The sequence below is a fragment of the Aulostomus chinensis genome, chromosome 16 (assembly GCF_037954235.1).
Source record: "Aulostomus chinensis isolate RoL2024-O1b breed Wild chromosome 16, RoL_Achi_v1.0, whole genome shotgun sequence".
Classification (NCBI taxonomy): Eukaryota; Metazoa; Chordata; class Actinopteri; order Syngnathiformes; family Aulostomidae; genus Aulostomus; species Aulostomus chinensis.
Genome location: NC_141335.1, coordinates 1,578,160 through 1,594,262, shown reverse-complemented (window position 1 = coordinate 1,594,262; position 16,103 = coordinate 1,578,160). Strand labels below are relative to the sequence as shown.

Genomic DNA, 16,103 nt, shown 5'->3' with positions numbered 1-16,103 from the left:
TGGCAGGCTGTTAAGACACTGCTGCAGGAAAATCTGCTGTTTTCAAAAGGGGATCTGGGACAGAGCAACGACTTGAAACATTTGGGTTTGAAATGTTCACTAAGAAGTCAGCAGGAGAACCAATCTGTTTGACATTCTCTGATAACTGATGTGTGTCATAATTATGAATGAAACGTCATTCCAAGATTTACTGTGGACTGCAAATAAACTGGCCTGTGATTTTAATAACATTTCCATATATTCGTGTCTTATTTGGTTGCTGAATTGAAAATGACGCCCCATTAGTTTAACTCGGCGGCGCTGTGATGACGAGCCACACCCAGGGAGCACTCAAAGTGCAATGGGAACAGACATCTGGTGCCAAAAGCGAGCCAAGTCGAGCTGATACCACGAGGTGGAAAAACTGGACTGAACATTTGATCTGGCTGCTCATAGGTTTCACTGCAGAGACATTTTGTAGTGACGTTCAGTTTTTGACAGTACTTGTGACTGCACACTATGGCGGCTACCTGAGAGTAAGGAAGGTTAAGAAAAATAAATGTAAGCATTGTGTGCAAGACAAATATGATGTTAGAAGGTCCACTGGCTGAAAGATAAGCACAGCAAACAAAAACTTAAATGCCACTCAGCCAAGATTAGTAACATGACCACTGAGAGGAAATGTAAGGAGCATTTTAAGGTTTACTGTCACAAGTCGATGGTGTGTAATGAGTGAATATGCGTAGAATGGAGTTCTTTTCTTCTGGGATCTTCATGACCAAGTTATCACAAGAGAGCATGAATCTTTCCCACAGGTAGAAACCAAACAAGCAGGACTGCGCTCTCATTACAGACTACGGTGATAAACAAGAGACAGTCGTGAGGAGGATGTTTCTGTGAGTGTGGAGGAGAAGAACCATGAAAAGATTCAACTCGTCTCCCATTTGCTTTTGACAGCAGAAGCATCAGTTCACCTGTTGGTCCTGGTTCTTTGGTTTCTAGCTGGGGACTGCTGGAAGTTTCCTGACATCTCAAGGTAAAAGAAAAGCATGTATGAGAAGCATTTCAGAGTGTTCAGAGGCCCTACGGGAAGAGGAGGATTAGGACAGAAATGAAGATGACGGGACAGACAAAGAAAAAAGGAGGGAGGAAAGGAAGGGCGTATTAAGACGAGTTATCAGCAGCAACATCTGAGTCTGAAAGTTCATCCTGTCTCCTAAATAACTTCCCCAGGAAAAACAAACTTCGATAAGTGAAATCTATTCAGTCTTTTTTATTGACTTATTACTCCACATTTTCGCAGTGTTATTTGGTGGTAATGGACTTCCAGAATATCCTGATACTGAGGAAATCATCCAGCAGCCAAACTGCCATTAGAGTGAAAACAGAATGAGCTTTCAGGCCGCCTGACTTCTACTCTGCATCCTCATGAACTTTAGGAGGATGTGACTGACCTCTTTCTCTATTCTGTATTCATCAGCCAGGCACGTCGTCTCATTTCACACAAACAGACCCACTCCTCTTCCTACCACTATGTAGGGCCGGGGCAACGTATTGATACTAAAATAAATAGGAATATGATATCGGCACACTGCTGACAAATTGATATTCTTTTAGACATAATATAATAATAATAATAATAATAATAATAATACTACACTTGACTTGTTGCCATGACAACAACTTGTTTATTGTACAGGGGAACTAAGCAAAGACTAATATTGAAAATCTAACACACCATTGAGAGGTAATACATTTTTCCCATCGAGATGAACCACAGATGAATTATCTTACAATATAATGTCAGTCACAGAATTGGGATACTTTCTCATTCACGAAGTATCACCATAGTAATTTAAAGTACTCTGATTTCTACCCCTACCAAGAAAAAAAAAACTATTTCGCTGCAGTAACAGTAATGATTTCTATTTAGTAGTACTGTGTCTGTAACATGAGGGAGTCTGAGCAGCGCTTCAATTTCCTCCACTGGGACTGTTCATTAGTAGTTATTGCTATTCCGATGACATTTACAAAACGTTTTAATTGGAGTTTATTAGTAAGCTGTCGGCAGTTATGACTCACAGCAAAAGGTTCACCTTTTCGAAATACATTTAGAGAAAATAACCATTCATGAACAGCTGATCAAATATAGATGAAGATTGTACTCAAGTACAGCACTTCAGTAAAAATACTTAGTTACATTCCAGCATTAACTTTACGTCGGGGATGTTCACTGTTTGGTCCCTCGGAAAACAATAACCAGTTAAGCATGATAGTTTGTTATAATCCACACTCGTAAATGTGGACGTTTGAGGTGATGCTGTTGAGTCTAAACGCTTCTTTCTGCTCGGTTTCTTCTGTTTGTGTGGTCTAGATGAAGCTAGCTGTCCCTGCTGGTTGCAAACCACTGGTTTTATTGAACCAGCTCGTAAAGGGCCATTACCAGCAGGTCCCTGTGATTTCGAGGTGTTCCGTGTTCGGGGTTTGCTGGCGCAGAGAGACGACGCCCGACTGGTTAGCTTAGCGCTAGCTAGCTTAACCAACGGCCGCCGCCATTAACTGGCCGACGCTTGCTAGCTACGTGCCCGGCTGCAGGCCTGATGGTTTGACGGTTTCACCCGACTTTGGTCGCCTCATCCGTAATTTGGTGGCTCATTTTGGTAGAAAGCTTCCAGACTTCTGGCTGTAAGTGTTTGTTCTACAACGTTTACGTGTATTTAATCCACAGAATCCGTTTGTAACGCAACTTTACCGCAAGCTAACGAGCCCGTTAGCAGCTAGCAGAGCCCACCGCCTGCCCGCACTGATGCTAAACAGAACATTACACGATTACACCCCTCTTTAATTCACCGATTCACCAGTTTCTGTCACTCGGTGAATAGCTGCTAATACAGGAGCCCACGGGGTGAATCAAGCTGCCTGTCGTTGAGAGCACCAGCCATGCTAGCTAATCAAGCATTCACACACCGATACATCGACACTGATTTGGGGTGCAGCTCTGCTCCTAAACCGATGTGGTTGGTGTGGGTGACGGGTAGAGTTCGAACCTTTTTGATATTGTAAACACGGGTCAACATCCCGATGCCTCTGTCGTTGAGGATGGTGAGTTTCTCCGCCAGCTTCTGCTGGCTGGGCTGGATCACTCCCCGAGACATCTCCGAGCTGTTCCGTTAAAATCCCCCAAAGCAGTCGAGGAAAAAATAAAAAAATACAAATACAAATCAGAAATCTCCACAGCCGCTGGTCTGCAAAGGCGTGGGTGGGTGGAGAAGCAGCTTCTGTGGGTGGTGGTTAGAATTCGCCCATGTTCAGATAGACTCGGTGACAGCGGCAGCTTCCTGTACTCCACCCACCGTCTCCCTGGTGTTTTTCGGTCACCGGGATGAGGAGTTGTCCTGGTTTTCTCAACGAGAATGAGTCGCGTTGCCTTCACGTGAACCTCGTTAACATCACAATCCATCCTCACTCACCCTGCCCTGCGACTCTCCCACATTTACACGTATGCAGGTACCCGCCTAGAAAAGACTCGAGTATCATTGAAAGTTACCATTTTAAAACAACTTAAGAGAAGGCAAACAAAGTACCTAGGCAGTACTTAAAGTACAAATTTAAAATACATTTTGGAGATGAGCCAGTGCAACAAAAAAGGCAGTTAGGAAATCTAAATAAATTAAAGCAGTTGGGCTTCTATTATAAATGGGAGCAATGTTGAAATTCAAGGTGGATTTTTTGTACATCGATTTTTGCCACTGAATTTATACTATTTACTATTTCATTGTGAGTACCTGAACGCGCCATGATGTTGCCCCTCTCCACTCAGAGGAGACATTAAAAAAGTTAGGTTTATCCCTGTTCGCTGACTTCTAGCTTCCATAAACGCTGAGTGTCACAGACAGAACAGTAAAGCTCAGGTCGGTCAAACAAATAACTGCATGGATCATTGTCATAGTTTGTCATCTGCCTTCACTTTACTTTTATTTTGGATCAACCCTTTCACTCTAAAACACAATGAGCAGATGAAATAAAAACCTAGACTCATATAGAAGTCCAGGTATTAAATATTATAATCAAATACAAAAACCATGCAGCATCACTTGATATGATATGCTGACAGGATTTTGGTTTGATGTGTTTCAGCTCAGTGTTTGTGTCTGCAGCAACCTGGACCTGCTGTGATGCATTCACTGTCTCAGGAGATCCAGGGCTTCTCCAAGAAGCGTCTGAAGAAACAGTGCACGCGTGTTACCACGGTGACGGGCAGGAGGCTGTTGGAGCGGAGGAGTGATGGAGGAGACGGAGAGGAGCAGATTGAAGAGCTGGAGGAGGGAAGCAGCTGTGGATTTGTTGAAGATACGAGCGTGGACCTTCAAGTTGGCGTCGTGAGACCCTTCTTACTACTCGGTAATACACGCCTTGAATAGTACTACTTCTAATAGTAGTCATTATCAATAGCACTACATGGCCGTACCATTTATTTAAGGAGGCTTAGCTCTGGCATCTCTTGACATTTAACCAGCGTGGTTTTACAGGATTATTGCTGCTACTCAGGTGCTCCACCTGCTGCAGCAGCGACGCCGACTAGTTGAAGACAGCGACTGGGGGCCTCAGCAGGCACCTGGCTGGCCACCAGCCTCATGAGTCCTGGATGTCTGGGTCAGCACAGGTTATGATGTCAGGTGACTACATGTTAACAATGTCTCACATCAGTTGGTGTTTACTGTCATCAGCCTCCTGGTGAGGAATTCAGTGACAGCTGGTAGCTGGTTGGTGATTCACCCAGGTACAAATGCTAATGCTAAATAGGGATGCAGCTGAGCAGCCCATATTTGAATTGTTCACTGCTATCAGCAGTAAGATGTCGTTTGCAGGAAGTAGCCAAAGTTTCTGAAGGAATAACAACCGGGTCAACGTTAAATAACACGGAACTTAAAAGAATTTAGAGTCAAATTTGTTTTTTAAAAACGAGACATTTCAACGATGCCTTAACCACCACCAACTGTAAAGAGTGGGCAGGTAAGGTCACACCCAAAGCTCACATGACATGAGGTCACATGACATGACGGATGCAGTCCCTAGAGTGTGTTTGCCAGAGCCGATGGTGTTCCAAGCCATGGTTAAGCCCCTCCCCCTTGTGAGGTGGATCGCCTGGTTGACTGAGAATAACCCACCAGATGCATTGCTCATGGAAATGAATCCTCTTATGCTTTTTCTTTGGTTTAGCTTTTTTTTGTTTTTCACATGTTCAAAGTCATAGTTCGGTGTTACCTTCAGTATTCTGGTCCCCAGAGGAGCGAGTTAATGGAGTTAACTGATACAAGATTAAATGTCATTGATCTTCAGTTCTTCCCAGGGAGTCTGGCGTGGACGTCTGGCGTGGACGTGCACGCTTCCGTCCTTCAGCGTGACATTGAATCCCCTCCCAGCTCTGGGGTGCCATTCTGTTCCGAAGCAAACGCTGCACTCTGACCTCACTGCAGAGGAATGGAGAGGAACATTTCTCAGCAGGGATCAATAAAATATTACATCTGTTAGGTTCAATAAAATGACTCTTTCATGTACATTAAACTGCTGTTCATTTCCTCCAGAACACCAGCTGAACATTCTCTGCAGGTACGCCGCTGTGGGCGGCGAGCACCCCGTCCATGGCGAGATCAAACCCACCGATTCACTTGGAGGTTGTTGTTCTAGGTCTTCACCTGGTCAGGCGCTGACACGCCACACTGAGCTCCTGCACAAGACTGCTTCATGCTTTGTGCTGGAGGACAGATTCATTAAACAGCGCCGCCTGTGCAGGCGCGTGAGTGCGGTGTCCTTTCTTCATGTGGAAGTTTAATCATGGAGTCATGACGAGTCAAACAGGACTCACATGCCGGTCACGTTGAGTTGAAAGATTACAGTTTTTAAGTCTGTAAAAGCGCCATGACACAGATGTGTCCATCTGTGTTTCTAGGATCCAGACGTATCATCTTATTTCCAAAGATGCTCAATCTGTTGACTTGAGATTTACTTCCCACCGCCGTGACTGTGGCGGTGTGTTAAAGTGTCTCGGCGAATGCAGAGTGAGCGCGGCTCCTCTGAAGGCAGCTGCTGCTCCCCGTCCAGCCTGGAGACTTGGAGGAAGCCCCGCTATCATTCCCTTTCCCGCCTGTCTGTCACTTCCACATAATTACTGCTCCGGCTATTCAAGACGACGGCGGCCGCTGCCGTCTTTGTGTGAAGTTATTTGAGAAATTGAAAGTGACATTTGCTCATTCTGATTCGACTGGCTCAGTCAATGATTATCTGCCTCTCCCAGCTCTGGAAACTCCCCGTCTGTCTGGTCGTTCTCCTTTTATTTCCTCGGCTCTTCTCTGACCTGCTTCCTCTCCTGCAGCAGTCACTCAAACGCTGTTGTCATGAAAATGCTTTCTGGCATTCTGTTCTGCAAGCCCTATAAACTTCCTTCCCTGCAGTTATGTATTATTACTTATATCAGCAGTTCTAAGTGACTTCACAAATCATTTGATTTGAATTCCTGGTTTCTTCCTGGAAGCTTGAAGCCATTTTGCTGTTGGTTTCTGCTGACTGAGATCTTCCTCCTCGCCGCTGCATCTGTTCAGAAAAGCTTTTCTGTCTGCATGTTGTTCCTAGAAGCGATGTGGGTCCTGATGTCCTGCGGCTCAACTCGACTGTGGACTTTGGTCCCTGCTAAGGGTTAAATTGCTCTGTTTTTATTATTTTCATGTTGATCGTAGAAACCTTGTTGGTTGTAAAATGTCACAAAACACAGAAGTTGCTAGTTTCATGGTTCCCAGATCCCAGTGCGATGCTTTGATTAACGAATGACCGTGTTTTGATTTAGCTCCTTTGCTATAGAACAGAGCAACGTTCTGTGGGAACGAATGACTCAAATCGTGGGAACAAGTTATGTGCTTTTGACACGAAAGAATCAAAGCGTGGACATTTATTGAAGCAGAGAAAGGTCGCACTTCCAATTTCTTTTTTTACAAGACTTGGTACTGAGAGGTAACAAGTGTTTCTTTGCAGTGATAATGGTAAATATATATGTAATATATGTTATATATATGAGTTATACATGATACACACACACACACACACTCTGGGGCTCTGTGGAGATTATATTTTAGAAACTGACTGGCAGTTTGTCTTGATAAATAATCTTCATTATCAGAGTCAATGACTCAATTAGTCGACTTATGTCTTCAGTCTTACAGTTTGGAGGAAAGTCGGCAGCATCAGAACACTCCCGGGACATTTAGTGTCTCGTGAGAATAACAGGAAAATGTCAGTCACAAAAACTTGTGAAGAAGAGCAAAAGCGGCTTTTGGTCTTTTTTAAATTAAACATTATGATTATTGAGAGCCTGCAAGAAGCTTCTCTGACTGTGTTCAGGTGAGCAGAGGTTTTGCCTGGTCTGTCTCTCATCCAGTTGTTTCTCTTTGTCAGCCTCTCAGGATGCAGCCCACGATATCGACACCCTGCAGAGATATAAGGTCAGTGGCGGCGGATCGATGCGGCCATATGTCCTCGCGGTGTGCTGATAGCTTGTGTAGTGACATGAGATTACTGGCAGCCGTGCAGATGTGCTGCTCTGCAGCTTGGCGGCAGCCTGCCGGTGGCCAGAGCAGCTCCATGATTCATGCAGTGACAGTTGAGCTCAGTAGAGGGAGTAAATGATTACAGTATGTCTGTAGATGTGACTCCGCCTCTCCGCAGTGGCTGCTCCCGGGCACCAGCATACTGCTGCCTCTGCAGTCTCACTGTGATGAGCTGGAGAGATTACAAATACCTCCGCTTCCCTCACTGGGATGAAACCTCCACTGTCTAATGAATAAACTAACCAGCATATTACTGCTACAGCGTGCAGGAAATAGCATTTATACGACTGCAAATCTGACGTGAGAAGTCTTTACACGCAATTTCTGGTAAAGACTTAATTATGGAAAGTGCACACATTACAGTTTTTAGCCTTTTGTGTGAATTGTATTCAGGACATGATGAGGAGGGACGTTGTTATTCAGCATGATTCTAATATCAGGTGTCTGACTGGTGTGCTGCCCTGATAGCTGCTGAACTGACCATCCATCCAGCTCCAAGTGTGTTTTACCTGCCAAGTACTCACTAATGGGAGTTTTGAGCTCACTCAGGTGTTTTTCTCTTTCTTCACTTCTTAGTGAGTCCAGAATGCAGAAAGAACCAGCCACATATATTTAGCTAGAAGCTCATGGAGACTGATTGCTAACAACAGCTAAACTGTCCAGAAATGTCAGTTTAAATGAACAACAGACAAAAAGACAGGAAGTGTTTGAACAGCAAGAATGTTTTTCTTATGAAAATTAACTCACAGCCTTGGAGAAGTCTGACAGACGTTCATAGAAAGAATTTAGCATGAAAGCGCACCCTAGTGGGGGATTTTGCAGCTTCAACAGTGTGAGACAAACACCTGAGCTTAGTTGATAGGCCAATTAGCTGCAAGAAATTGTGAACTTCCACCAACCAAGAGGAAGTTGTTCCCTGATGACTTTTGCATTTTTGCGGTATCAACCATCTTTTTATGACGAGGTTCCGTAGCACGGAGCAGATCAGCGGCTCCTCCTCCCGTGATGTTAGAAGCAGTTTAAAAGCAGGACACATCGGAAGGATCTTAAGAGGTAGAGACGGGGCGATATAGCCCTCGGAGGTAAGCTAAATTTAAGTGAGAGTAGACAGGTACTGCAAAATGAATTGGAGCCATCTGTCTTTCCTCCCCCACCTCCCTCTTTGGCCTGTCTTCTTCATCTTTCTCCTCTCTCTGTCATCCCTACATCTTCTTCCTCACTCCATCTGTCCGACCTTCCTGTCACATCCAGGTTCCACCAGAATATCTCAACTTCTCCCTTCTACAGCACGAGGCTCATATGTCTCTGCCCCCTTCTCTCAGGTGTCTCATGTTCTAAACGTGGCCTACGGAGTCTCCAACCTGTTCCCAGATCAGCTGGTCTACAAGACACTTCATATCCTGGACCTCCCGGACACAGACATCACCTCGTATCTCGGGGAATGCAGCGCCTTTATAGATCAGGCCCGACATCAGGTATACACGCACACACACACACACACACACACACACACACACACACACACTCTCCTGAAGTCACGTATTCAAGGCCTCTACTTTTTTTGAAGGGGGTATCATGTAGGGCCGGTAAATCTGCTCATACATTTCCATCTCTCTTTGTCCAAACCTCTGTGATCGCTGATGTGTTTAGTTTCTTATAAACTATTATTATTGATTAAATATATCCTGCTTAAACTAGCAGGACAATTAGCTTTATAATTGTTGTCCTGATAGAGCACTGCAGGGATGAGGTCATCTAGTCTCTTTGTTATCTAACAGGAAGTTAGCATGTCAGGATGAGAGATATGTGTAGTCCAACAGGAAGTTAGCATGTCAGGATGAGAGATATATGTAGTCCAACAGGAAGTTAGCATGTCAGGATGAGAGATGTGTGTAGTCCAACAGGAAGTTAGCATGTCAGGATGAGAGATGTGTGTAGTCCAACAGGAAGTTAGCATGCCAGGGATGAGGGATGTTTGTCATCTAACAAGAAGTTAGCATGTCAGGGATGAGGGGTGTTTGTAGTCCAACAGGAAGTTAGCATGCCAGGGATGAGGGATGTTTGTCATCTAACAGGAAGTTAGCATGCCAGGGATGAGGGATGTTTGTCATCTAACAGAAAGCTAGCATGTCAGGGATGAGGGATGTTTGTAGTCCAACAGGAAGTTGGCCTGTCAATATGAGAGATGTTTGTAATCTAACAGGAAGTTAGCATGTCAGGGATGAGGGATGTTTGTAGTCCAACAGGAAGTTAGCATGTCAGGGATGAGAGATGTGTGTAGTCCAACAGGAAGTTAGCATGTCAGGATGAGAGATGTGTGTAGTCCAACAGGAAGTTAGCATGTCAGGATGAGAGATGTGTGTAGTCCAACAGGAAGTTAGCATGCCAGGGATGAGGGATGTTTGTCATCTAACAAGAAGTTAGCATGTCAGGGATGAGGGGTGTTTGTAGTCCAACAGGAAGTTAGCATGCCAGGGATGAGGGATGTTTGTCATCTAACAGGAAGTTAGCATGCCAGGGATGAGGGATGTTTGTCATCTAACAGAAAGCTAGCATGTCAGGGATGAGGGATGTTTGTAGTCCAACAGGAAGTTGGCCTGTCAATATGAGAGATGTTTGTAATCTAACAGGAAGTTAGCATGTCAGGGATGAGGGATGTTTGTAGTCCAACAGGAAGTTAGCATGTCAGGGATGAGAGATGTTTGTCATCTAACAGGAAGTTGGCATGTCAGGGATGAGGGATGTTTGTCATCTAACAGAAAGCTAGCATGTCAGGGATGAGGGATGTTTGTAGTCCAACAGGAAGTTAGCATGCCAGGGATGAGAGATGTTTGTCATCTAACAGGAAGTTAGCATGCCAGGGATGAGGGATGTTTGTCATCTAACAGAAAGCTAGCATGTCAGGGATGAGGGATGTTTGTAGTCCAACAGGAAGTTGGCCTGTCAATATGAGAGATGTTTGTAATCTAACAGGAAGTTAGCATGTCAGGGATGAGGGATGTTTGTAGTCCAACAGGAAGTTAGCATGTCAGGGATGAGAGATGTTTGTCATCTAACAGGAAGTTAGCATGTCAGGGATGAGGGATGTTTGTAGTCCAACAGGAAGTTGGCATGTCAGGGATGAGGGATGTTTGTAGTCCAACAGGAAGTTAGCATGTCAGGGATGAGAGATGTTTGTCATCTAACAGGAAGTTAGCATGTCAGGGATGAGGGATGTTTGTAGTCCAACAGGAAGTTAGCATGTCAGGGATGAGGGATGTTTGTAGTCCAACAGGAAGTTGGCATGTCAGGGATTACTGGTTCCAACTGTATGAAACATGGCAGACGTGGTGGGCGGACACACACACATGCAGGAGGCTACAAACACACACCAGAGTTCACGGCAGTTCCTATTTAAACCTCTGAATCTACTTTCCTCCAGGAGGTTGGTGTAGCTGCAGTCTTTCATATCCGCCGGCCGATTCAAGATGGCAGTGTGCACATGCAGCTATTCTGCCTCCCTGCTGGGATGCATTCACTCACTTCCAGAACCGCCAGCTGTCATCTGTAACTCCGATATCTCGCAAAGAGACGAGATGGGAGGTCCGAATACCTATCAAAGGACCTCGCTGGTGTCATTCGAGTCTGCATTTTATTAGCTTCCACTTCCTCACACACCGGATTAGTTTCCAGGCAGTCTTACTGTTCCTCCTAGAAGTGCATGTGCGTGTGTGTGTGTGTGTGTGTGTGTGTCAGGAGATTGACCGTAAGCAGAACATTATGTGATGTGAGCACTGATATGAAAACACTCAACTGGAGTGCAATGAAATAACAGCAAAACAAGAAACTGCAGGCAAACCAAATTAAGCCTCCGTGTTGCTGAGACGGAGAACGAAGCTGCAGCAGTTTTCACTCTCTAGATGTTTGGAGACGCGGACAAATAACATGGAGGAGCAGGGTGACCTCCTGGACTGGTGTCCCTGTGTGTATGTGTGTGTGGGGGGGGTCATGTGACAGGGTTATGTTTTGGTAACCGTGGTAACATGTCAATTACAGCAGCATGCATTTATGTGTTGTCACTGCTACTTTGAGTCTCCCGTCTCAGGATGGACATCTGGAGTAAAAAACATGCTTACCGTTTGTGTTCTGCTCTGTTTCAGCAAGAAAAGCCCCGTTAATCTGTGCCGGGGGGGTGGAGATTGTGTGTGTGTGTGTGTGTGTGTGTGTGTGTGTGTGTGTGTGTGTGTGTGTGTGTGTGTGTGCGAGTGTGTGTGTGTGTGTGTGCGTGTGAGTGTGTGTGTGCGAGTGTGTGTGCGTGCGAGTGTGTGTGCTTGCGTGCGTGTGTGTGTGTGTGTGTGTGTGTGTGCGAGTGTGTGTGTGTGCGTGCGAGTGTGTGTGTGTGTGTGTGTGTGTGCGTGCGAGTGTGTGTGTGTGTGTGTGTGTGTGAATACGGCCCACTGAGAGCCGGTGCACATTGTCCCAAGATTTGGCTGTAATTTAAAAATTGTATTTCTCGCCAGACACTGGAGGTGGTAAAATAATGACATCAGCATTAATATTAATCATGTCGCAGATTCTGACACAAATTCGATCCGTCTGGTCCTTCACGCTGCTGTTAGTCGTCATGAGACAGAGACTCTGCTGCGAGTCCTGTTGATACGGACAGCAGGACGAATACGAATGTTTACGGTCTTAAAAGTTCATCGCGACATCACAGCTTTTTGAGGTTGGTGTGTGACGAGCTGCCGTATTTGCTCTGACATCAGAGTGTTTGTCTTCCAGTCGAGAGCGATGACATCACTTACCTCATGTGACAGCAAACACGGCGGCGCACACAATCATCAGGTAAAAAGACGAAGCCGATGACACCACCCGTGACTCCACAGGGGAGGGGGTGGAGTCAGGACTGGGACAGAGTGACCTGGTGATGTGGGATTGGGGAGAAAAGTCTCCTTTGACCTGTTCTGAGAAACGTTTCCGTTAGACGGGACTCCTGGATCTGAAAGCCAGGGTCCGAAACTTCCGTGGAAAAAACCTCTTCAGTTTTGAGAAATCAACTCTGGTCATTCCGGTTTTAACCGTGAACGCGTGTCAGTCAGGCAGAGAAATGTTTACTACCTCTCATGCTGCCCACGTCCTCTCTCTCCAGGACGGCGTGGTGCTGGTCCACTGTAACGCCGGCGTGTCCCGATCCTCCTCCATCGTCATTGGCTACTTGATGCTGACGGAGGGGCTCATGTTTGATGATGCGTACAGCCAGGTGAAGCTGGCGAGACCCTCGACCCGCCCGAATCCTGGCTTCTATCAACAACTACAGAGCTACAAACCATAAAGACGTGTTCAGACTGTCAAACCAAATCAGACTTGATCCAGAACAGAAAAAAACACACGACATCTGAGTTCTGCTAATCTGATCTGAGTCACGTTTGAAAGAACTTTGAAATCTGATTAGGACCTGATTTCGACTGACGCGTCTCAGTCCGGACGCTCCAGAGAGAGGATCGTATTTCCAAGTGTCTCCATGGATGTTCGCCCCCCGAGTCTTGTGTCTCACAGATAGATTAGTCATGTCTGGACACACCAAATCTGATCTCATCACTGGAAAACAACAGTGTGGACAGAAAAGGTGTGATGTCAGTCTGATGGAGGCCCGAGAGACGACAGATACGTTCTTAATGGAGCAGAAACTGAAACGCCCCAGTGCTTTAATCGTGTTCTGGGATTTCCTTTTCATTTCCATGTATTTATCAGCTAAAGTCACAGAGAGCCCCTTCACATTTACAGTAATGACCCAGCAAAGATGCGTCAGCCAGAACAGAAACGGTCCAAAATATACATCTGCCTTGTTTCCATGGTTAGGTTCTGCTGTCACTGAATGTTGTTGTAACGCAGAGCTCATCAAACTGGAAAATGTGCATTTCTGTCAAACTATTATAATTATTATCAGCATCTTTGTATGAACGAGGTGTCGTCAGATTTTAGTGAATTCCAGTCTTTTCCTCGCCTGCACGGATGTTTGTCTTTCTAATTAAAGATGTTCCACTTTTCTTCTGCTACAAGTTGATTTCTCTCTCAGCATCAATTCCAACGATCGCCCTCGCTGCTGAATTGTCTCTGTCAGTTTCACAACTCTGCAGAGTTGATAAGCTCACGTCGTTCCTCTGAAATAATCAGCTTGTAATTAGCATGTTAGATAATGAGGTGGAATCCAGTTGGCTCACATGCTAATCAAGCAGCACCACTGGGACCAGCTCTAGCAAAGCTTTGTACTGGAGCAGCATCAGATCCTGGTCTGTAGGTGCAACGTTAGCCCCTCGCCCGTCAAACTACTGACGACAGCTGCGTGAGTCACACACACGAGTGCAAACTCTCTGTCTGAGGAACCTGCAGCGTCAGGAGGGACCTGAGCTCCAGGTTTGAAAGACCTGTAGTTTTGGATTCTTTCGTTTGTGTTCTTGTCTGTTTAGTTTTCCAGTTCGAATCTTGTTGTGCTTGTTTGTAGTTCTTTGGTTTTGATGAGTCTAGTCACTTCCTGTTTTATTTTGTATTCACTTCCTGTCTGTCTGTGTCCTGTCTTGATGGAGCTCAGTAACTGTAGGAGCACCACACAGTTATTACTGATGCGCTACATCTGTGACTGCCTCTAACGAATGCGTTGCTGCAGCACCAAGCCTGCACCCGTCCCGGCGTGCGCCCCTGCTCACTGTTCTGCAATCTTCTGCATCTCTTCTCTCATTAGAAGCTTATTTGTCCTCTTTTTTGAAAAAGCAGCTTTGTAGTTCCTGCCAGTGGAAGGCGGACGCGGCTCGGGGGATTGAAGGCGTGGAGGTTGGTGCCATGCCAGAGACATAGAGGAGGAGATAAGTTCTGCCAAATCAGTTGCAATTCCTACTGGTCCAATAAAGGTCATAGATTATTCAGCAGCCCTTTAATGCTGTGGACGGTTTGCAGAGAGCAGGCGTCTGTCGCTGTTAATAACCAAACACTTCAGGCCTACCGCTTCATCTTCCCCGTGAATTCCCTCTGCTCTCCACTCAACACACAACTGGGCTTGTTATAGTCCCAAGTCATGAAAAACAAATAAAATATTGAACCGTGTCCGACTAATGGCGGCAGCGGTGGCGTTCGGTCTGCTGCAGCAGCAGCGTGGCCTTTTCTCTGCTGGCTGAATTGTATCAGCGCGGAGAGTCTGGGACGAAGCCGACTGGGTTCCCCCTGACATTTTTGTGACATTTCACCGTCTGGATGCGACGCCGCACAGTATGGTGCTCGCTGTCCCATCTGCAGGGTCTCGCGGGGTCGGACCACCATGTCAGGCTGAGCGGGCCTCAGCAGGAGAGCGCTGACACGCTCACAGAGGTACGTGGAAGAGGCGGGTCTTCGGCTGCAGACACTCGAGCACTTCCTGGACTGACTCACGTCTTGTCTTCTTTCATAAAGATGACATTCTTCATGTTTAGTAAATGTTCTTATTTAATAGATTTACGTTTGGACTGAATCAACTCCATCACGCATGCTGATATGTGACGCGGCGCCGGGACATCCATGAAATAACCAAGAAGAATCAAATGTCATTTAAAATCTGATGACTGACGATGGTCTATGTTTCTTGGAAAAAGTCTTTTGGTGCCGCGGTGCATCATGTGGCAGAAGGGGGAGGGGCTTACAAATCTGATTTTCTCATTGGATGCGAAATGAATCCCCACCCATGAGAGGAGGGTGAGTCGTCAAACATCGAGCAGCTTCTACAGGAGGATTCCTGCTCATCCTGACCTGCAACAGCCTCTCTGCTATGAAACCAGGAACCAAGATTTGAGGCCACCTCCACCCAGGCCCTCCTCTCAAGCCTCCACTCCTCCTTCCCTGTTGAACAGGGTTTTCTGGTAGTTCCTCCTCACTCGTCGAGGTTAGGAGGAGGACGGAGGCTTTGGTTCTTTGTACTGAGCCAAACTGATTTGTCATTCCGGGCCGTTTAAATGAAATTTGACTTGACTTCAGTTTGACTTCGATAGAGAAAATCCTCCTGAATTCAGGTGCTTCCTGGGGAGCTGCTGCAGGTTTCATCAGTGTGTTTTGGAGGGTTGGCGTTTCATCGCTCGCTGGAATCTCTGACAGCAGCTTTGAAGATGTTTCACACTGAGACACTTTTAGTTGCTTGTTCCTTTAATTCGTCGTCCGTCTGTCTCAGATCTTCGTCTCTGACAGTAAACCAGCGAAACATCTGCTCCTCGGAGGAAAACCTCCAGCAATAAAACTCTTCTCTCCGTTTTCTTTTGTCTTCCTACACGAAGTGAAAATGAATCGGCCCACTGTTGTTTCCTCCTGTGTGTGTGTGTGTGTGTGTGTGTGTGTGTGTGTGTGTGTGTGTGTGTGTGTGTGTGTGTGTGTGTGAGATACAATATTAAAGAGTGCAGCCATTCATTTAACACAATATTATTAAAGTGCGTGTTTTTAATGATTTCTCCTCGACTCCCAAACGTGACTTAATAACCCTGCAAACCTCCGTTAACTTGAACAAAGATGCACAAATATGTTTCATACATCCAG

The 16,103-nt window shown here is 45.8% G+C and overlaps 2 protein-coding genes across 6 annotated transcripts in view; one reads left to right on the top strand and one right to left on the bottom strand.

Annotated features, from left to right (window-relative positions):
- The window catches only part of nckap1 (NCK-associated protein 1), a 32,807-nt gene extending 29,413 nt beyond the window's left edge, over positions 1 to 3,394 (bottom strand). For 2 of the 4 annotated variants that reach the window (XM_086181156.1, XM_086181157.1), the window contains exon 1: positions 3,027 to 3,394. In XM_086181156.1, coding sequence (XP_086037282.1) covers positions 3,027 to 3,134 — 108 coding nt within the window. In that variant the 5' untranslated portion in view covers positions 3,135 to 3,394. The remainder of the gene's footprint in view (positions 1 to 3,026) is intronic. The other 2 variants (XM_086181158.1, XM_086181159.1) reach the window with 1 other exon arrangement.
- On the top strand, positions 2,323 to 13,603 carry LOC147247100 (dual specificity protein phosphatase 19-like). Of its 2 annotated transcripts, none has more exons than XM_086181161.1 (5): positions 2,323 to 2,664; positions 4,137 to 4,380; positions 7,426 to 7,472; positions 8,900 to 9,052; positions 12,706 to 13,603. In XM_086181161.1, exons 2-5 carry the CDS (start codon positions 4,155 to 4,157, stop codon positions 12,886 to 12,888), a joined length of 609 nt encoding a protein of 202 aa, XP_086037287.1. In that variant the 5' UTR covers positions 2,323 to 2,664; positions 4,137 to 4,154; the 3' UTR covers positions 12,889 to 13,603. The 2 variants fall into 2 exon arrangements, with proteins under 2 accessions (XP_086037287.1, XP_086037286.1); XM_086181160.1 differs by having other exon boundaries at positions 2,325 to 2,664; positions 4,117 to 4,380.
- The last annotated feature ends 2,500 nt before the right edge of the window (positions 13,604 to 16,103 follow it).